The sequence below is a fragment of the Charadrius vociferus genome, unplaced genomic scaffold, assembly GCF_000708025.1.
Source record: "Charadrius vociferus isolate BGI_N301 unplaced genomic scaffold, ASM70802v2 scaffold1123, whole genome shotgun sequence".
Classification (NCBI taxonomy): Eukaryota; Metazoa; Chordata; class Aves; order Charadriiformes; family Charadriidae; genus Charadrius; species Charadrius vociferus.
In genome coordinates, this window is record NW_009647445.1 from 18,908 (window position 1) to 25,878 (window position 6,971).

The 6,971-nt window shown below is 44.8% G+C and overlaps 1 protein-coding gene across 1 annotated transcript; it reads left to right on the forward strand.

Annotated features, from left to right (window-relative positions):
- The first annotated feature begins 355 nt into the window (after positions 1-355).
- On the forward strand, positions 356-2,949 carry NPFFR2 (neuropeptide FF receptor 2). Its single transcript, XM_009880696.1, has 3 exons — positions 356-722; positions 1,664-1,763; positions 2,109-2,949. Exons 1-3 carry the CDS (start codon positions 356-358, stop codon positions 2,947-2,949), a joined length of 1,308 nt encoding a protein of 435 aa, XP_009878998.1.
- Positions 2,950-6,971: the final 4,022 nt, after the last annotated feature.

A 6,971-nucleotide genomic window follows, 5' to 3' on the forward strand; every position in this document is an offset into this window, starting at 1 on the left:
ATTTTGTTGTCTTCTTAAAAGAAACCATTCAGGTTGTTGGTTTGTTTACTCAACACAGCACAACAGGCCAGTTTCCATCCTGTCTGGGTTTCCTCTCCTTTGGGAAAGGATGGACTCAATTTACCGAGTCTGCAAAAGGAGGAAAACTTTATCAGGATTATTGGTCACCTTTGTACGCCCGTGTTGTCAAATCAAACTAATAGTATTTGTTGCTTTTCCTGTCTGGGGAGGGTGAGAACAGGGGCTGTTAAGGTAAGCCATGGAGGAGTGTGTATACATAAGCTTTGCCTGCGTTTCAGCATGCGGTATATCCAAACTAATCACATTTCTTCAAACCAATTTCAAGCGTACCAAAATGTCCTTTCTAAAAATATCTTTTAAGGCACATTACAACACGAGTAAGAAAATGGACTCAAACTCTTCATTCGATTGGCCTCACGCGCCGAATGACAACGGGACGTACAAGTACCTGTACTTAGAAGGCAATGTCTCCTATGTGGACTTCTACCTTCACCAGCCTTCAGTGGCAGCTGTCTTCATCGTCTCTTACCTCCTCATCTTCCTGCTCTGCATGGTTGGCAACGGCGTGGTTTGCTTTATCGTCCTGAGGAGCAAACACATGCGTACAGTCACAAACCTTTTCATCTTAAACTTGGCCGTCAGCGATTTACTGGTGGGAATCTTCTGCATGCCCACCACCCTCCTGGACAACATCATTGCAGGTAGGCTGGTTCGCACCGCGGGGCAGAAAGAGCTTGAGGGGGACTCGCCTGCGTTCCTGGGTGCTGGCCTCCCTAGGGTCCCTGGGACTATCTTAAAGGTCTCCTCCAACCATAACGATTCTATCAAAGCCGGGTGCACGTGACAGTGATGCGCACAAATTTCTCCTTCGCTCTGTCCGTGGCATACAGAAACCAACTTCTTTGAGAAAGTTTGGGGCAAATTTCGCATGCTGGGCTCGAGGGGTAAAAATCTCTCACACGTCACCCCCCGCACCGGTTAAAAAATTTTAGGCACCGCTGCACGCCTCTCAGCACAGAGGCAGGGAGGTTGGAGGTGCCACGGCTTTGAGGCTACCCAGGAGAGTCTTGCAACCAGCACTCGCTGTTCCGTGCGCACAGCGATAGAGAAGGCGGCAGCTCAAAGGTCCCCTTAAACCAAGCCATCACTAGCCCCACCTGCACGCTGCCATTTCTGAGGGAGCTCCATGGGCATTTCAAGTCGCGGGAAGTCAGAGGTGAAGAAGACGAACCTCTGACCCACCTTCTGACTAGGGCCGTCCCTGCTGACTTCGACATCCCCCTTTTTTAGAAAGGGATTGTCCCGCTATCAGGTTATATGTTTAGGAAGACCTGGCGGATGCTATGAGACAGATGCAGAGAACAACCAACTGTAGCAGTCAATTCCCTTTCTTGTCTTGAGATTTCATTTTAACGGGATGTTAAACCGCAAATGTTTCCTTTGCTGTTTTTTGGAACATCCAAAAGTCACCCAAGGCATCTGGCAAAGCATTCGTTTACATAACCTCTGCCTCCCTAACTCCTGCTATGGCCTGACAGAGCTAAAGAAATTTATTAGTTCTGCGGCCGAAATTTCGTTTTATGCATATCAGCATAGTACTGCAGTGAGACGGCCGCAATTTCAATCCCCTGTTTCCCTCCAGGGTGGCCGTTTGGGAGCCTGGTCTGCAAGATGAGCGGGATGGTGCAAGGAATCTCTGTTTCTGCCTCCGTCTTCACTCTGGTTGCTATTGCTGTGGACAGGTAAGAGGATGCAGAGACTGCAAGCTGGCGCTTTCATCTCCCTCTGGCCACCTGACCATGCTGAGACCGATTCGTTAATCCACACAACGCTGCAATAAATTACATGTATTTTGCTCCTAAGGCTATCGAGCAAAGAAAAATGTGTTTTAAGATTGTTTTTACCAACACAGCTCTTAAATGGAGCAACTAAATGCAACTGCCCTGGTTTATGCAGGATGAGGAGACAATTCCATCTGTACTTTTTAAAAAAACATACAATTTAAAACGCGTGCGTAAGCTTGCCTGTTTGATTAAGCGTTCCTTCAATGGCTTCTCCACATATGTCCCCGGGTGTCTTTGTCACAGGTTTCGATGCATCGTTTATCCGTTTAAGCAGAAGCTGACCATTCCAACTGCGGTCGTCATTATAGCCGTCATCTGGATTCTGGCCGTCGCCATCATGTGTCCTTCAGCAGTCATGCTGCGGGTACAAGAAGAGAAGCATTTCAGGGTGGTCCTTGGCTACGGCAATGAAACCCGCCCTGTCTACTGGTGCCGGGAGTGCTGGCCTAACCCGGGAATGAGAAAGATTTACACGACGGTTCTGTTTGCCAACATCTATCTGGCTCCCCTGTCGCTCATTGTTATCATGTACGCTAGGATAAGCATTGCTCTCTTCAACACCGCGATGCCCGTGGTGGGAAAACACAACCAGGAGCAGCGGCACAGCGTGTCTAAGAAGAAACAAAAAGTCATCAAAATGCTCATTATCGTGGCTTTGCTTTTCACCCTGTCCTGGCTTCCCTTGTGGACTCTGATGATGCTCTCGGACTACGCCAACCTTTCGGATATCCAGTTGCAGATCATCAACATTTACATCTACCCCTTTGCTCACTGGCTGGCCTTCTTCAACAGCAGCGTCAACCCCATCATCTACGGTTTCTTTAACGAAAACTTTCGCCGAGGCTTTCAGGCCGCTTTTCAACTTCAGCTCTGCTTCAGGGAGATGGTTCACAGGGAGGTGTACTCCCAGCGAGGCCAAAGCAATGCCATTTTGCCAGCTGCCGACTACCACACACCACACGGTCGAGCTGGTCAAAACCCTAAGGAGGAGGAGAAGGCGGTTAAGAAAGGAAATTGGGTGAATAACCAGCAGGATTTGATCATGGAGGATCTAGAGGAGCCCTGCAACGACAAGATTAAGTGAAAGAGACTACTAACTACTAAATGATTTATGCCTAGCAGAGTTTATTGTTTGTGTTGTGAAACTCGTGCTGTGTAAGCCCTGTCTGACAAAAATGTCAAGACGTCTCTGTTCTGAAGGAGGTACGCAACTTGCATAATACCTGAACGTTTGATGCAAGTCGGAAACCAAATTCAGCCCTTTGTTACCAGCTTAAACCGGTGGCAACTCCCCTGCAGTCAGTGATGACTCACTGCTCTCCGGGCTGGAGCAAAGACGTGATTAAAATTACCTTCCGTTTATTGTGACATAAGAGAAAAGGAGAACCAGAAGCATTGACTTGGATACAATTACTCCAGCTACGCGCTGAGGAAGAGGAGAACGTTCATTCATTTCCTTCTGTGTATCTCAGAGCAGCTGAAACAGGGTTGCTCGAACAATATTTATGATAACGTTTCAACACGCAAAGCTAGTTGTTGTTAATACCTACAGTTTTCTTCTGATATCAGACTATGAAAGCATTGCCACTGTTTGTAGCATCCAACTAGACCGCGGAGCTGGAAAAAGGAGGGAATCACGACGCTTGCCAAGGCACTGAGCATATCACCCCTCTCGGGGGTTCGACCGTGGGGGCTCAAGGCAGCTCCGAGCCAGTGCGGCAGAGAACGCCCCCCTTCCTTCATCAAAAAATAATTCTATCTGCAGACCAAAATACCCGCTAATGAGATTTATAAAAAAAGTCCCCCGCTAAAAGCAAGACTAATCCAATAAACTTACTTTTTGATTTATCCTAAATTTCTCTTTGTTTACTGCTTTGGTACTGCTCTTCTTCTGGAAACATATGCCCGTTCCACAAACTCGCCAATTTATTATTCCATAACTTGCATGAATGGAAATATTTTGAGATACAGTTTAAATATCTGAACTGAACTCACCAGTTCCTGGGTCTTCTTGTGGTTGTACCCGCATAGCTTCTGCCGGGACATTTTGAACGCCAACTGGTTCCTACCGAAATGACAAGAAGTAAGACTCTTTAGTCACGTTCCATTTATTCTCCCTTCTGGTTGCTTTCCTTGTTAATTCTGTGATATTAATTATTGTTGCGGCTAAAAAAATAAATAGAAATGAAAATTTGAGAACTAAAGGATAAAAAATGGGCTTTGTGGTACATTTTTGAGGGGAACACAGTTCTATTTTGCGGACAATATAAGTCCCCTAAAGAGACTGCAATTTCCATACTAGCAGGAAATAAAACATTTTAAGGGCCCATTCAATCTGACAGAGCTCAGCATACTCGGAGAGCAACCTCAGAAGCATGTCCCAGAGGCTCCTGAAATGAGTGGGGAATGCAGACCAGTGCAAAGATCAGCATACACAGGTCTGCCACTGGATTACAGCATCACCACCTCTTATCCCTTGAGGGTCTACAGAAGCCAAATACCAGGTAAGGTCATGCCCCAGTGCAGTCCGTTTTCAGGAATACCTTTCAGATCACGACATATTTGCACAATTGAGGAAAAGTTACAACTTTTCAAGCTGTGTCAACCCAAACTATGTTCCTTTCTGATTACCAGAAGATAAGGAAAACATCTGGGGAGTAATGAAGAGAAAAGCTGCTAGGACAGCTCTGATTTCACAGATGGCTTTTATATCGCATTTTATCTAGACTGGGATTTTTAATGGATCAAATCAAACATGGATGCCCGATGCTGTGGTGCTGTGTTGAATACCCCACCACCAAGTGTTTCCAGAGCTGCAGGCATTCCACGCTTCCTTCCAGCCCTTTGCTCCTCACTGACACTTTGAGAAAATGAGACGCACTCAGCCAGTCAAAGTTCGCATCGCTGGGATGCCCAAAACTCATTGCTCTGTCCATACTGGGACATGATTCTATTTAATATCTTCAGCAGTGATATAGACCCTGGGATTGAGTGCACAGTCACCAGGTTCGTAGACGACTCCACACTGGGAGCTGCGGCTGATACTTTAGATACCTTCTGAAGTTCAACAAGGCCAAGCACAAGGTCCTGCACCGGCACTGGGGCAGTACCCAGTGTCAGTACAGTTAAGGGGGGAATGAATGGAGTGAGAGCAGCCCTGCAGCGAAGATTCAGAGTGGTGGATGTTAAATTGGACAAGAGCTGCCAATGTCTGCTTACAGCCCAGAACGCCAATGGTAGCCTTGGCTGTACTGAGACACATGGGTGATGTACATCTCGCATGGTATACGGTGTACTGATTAAGCAATATGTCGTAAGCTCCTACTTGAGACAGCCTCTTGTTGCTGGAGATGGGGTTTTTCTACTTGAAAACCTTTGCCGAAAATGTACATTCCTGGTTCAAACTAAAGACCAGATGAATTGGAGATGTCCTATCAAACCTGTATCACATTGCGCTTTCATGTGTTTCAGCAGTGTTTTGAGAGTGTTTTGATGTGTAAATGTATGCTCACATTCCTTGCTGTTCAGCAAAACACACACAAAAGAAGTGTCCTCAAAATGAATGGAAGGAAGACATAAACCAGCTCCGAAATCTTTAGCTTAACTTGGCTATTGTCACAACAGCGTTAACATTTCACTGCAGGACACTGGCCTGGGGGAAAGGCAGAAGTTAAACTGGTAAGACAATTTCAAAATTAGAGTCCGGCTTTTTAAAAACTGAATTTCAGAGTGTGTGCTAAATGCCACCCTGAAACAACAAACCCCACTGTGACAGATCTAACACTGGCCTGGGTGAAAGACAGAAGTTAAGCTGGTAAGACAAATTCAAAATTGAAGTCCTGCTTTTTAAAAATTGAATTCCAGAGAGTGTGCTAAATGCCACCCCAAAACAACAAACCCCACTGTGACAGATCTGTAGGATTTTGTGCTGTAGACAGATACAAAGTCCTTAGTAATAATTTTGAAACAACATTTTAAAAAGCAATGTCTCATCCTAGGAACACTCACTGATCAAGTAATTAGCCTTTGTGAAAGAAACTGAAGGGACACTGATTAAAGGAGAATAAAATTCTTACTTGATGAAATCCTCTCAACCTGTATTTCAATTGTCTTAGGAGCGCCCTTTCTGGTTGGGCAGCAAATCAGCACGTTGGGTTATGTGATTTACAGCCACACTGCCATTTCGATGTCACTGCACTGTCAATAGGCAGCTCAGAGTTAAATGACTCAAAACTGTTGACCAAACTGTGTTGTTTTCAGAAAATGCCCCTATTTCCTCTTATTTCATGAGCACAGAACAAGTCCCATTACAAGCAATTTCAGGTTATTTGAACATCTGACCTACGTTAAGCCTCTCCAAGTCTCTGCTTCACATCCCTTCAGGCCACAAGGTTCTCTACTCACTGATTTATTTTGCAAAAGCAGTAACAGGCCTAGGTCTCTGCCTCAGTTTCTACTACTCATACCCAGGATGCTCACAAGAAGGCTTTTAAGACTTAGTGCTGCTGAAGTAGTCACATAGATAAGTGACTGATTCAAAAACTAGATTATCTGGTAATCCGTTAGATACTTGTTTTTGATACAGGATCTGTACAGGGAACTTCACACCACTTGCTTGCTCTCGCGACCAAGAGCATTCTTGAGTTACAACCCACAGCTCAGAGGACCACAGATGTCAAAACACTACACATGCAGTTATTATATATTAACAAAAACCCAAATAATAAACCTACACCTTCTACTCTCAAACTGAGTAAGAATCGAACATCCTTTGCCACAAGTAAGGTACCAATTTCCCCGAGTCTCATGTTTTATAACTTGCCTGGTTATAGTACTCCTAAATGTTTCCCTTTCCCACAGGCTAAGCATCATCATTAACTTAAATGCCATTAAGTCCTATTGTTACACTGCTCTGCTTTTAGACCAACACCTTAAATTATTGTCAAGTAATTTGAAAAATCAAGTTCAACAACTCCCTAACTGAAATCTGTAGGTATTTCTTTATCTACTTTCAGGCCTGGCAGCATTTTAAAAATAGCCTCTGAAAGCAAATAGATTGAGTTTGTTCAAATGAATATCATGTTTAAGTTATGAATACATTTCTAT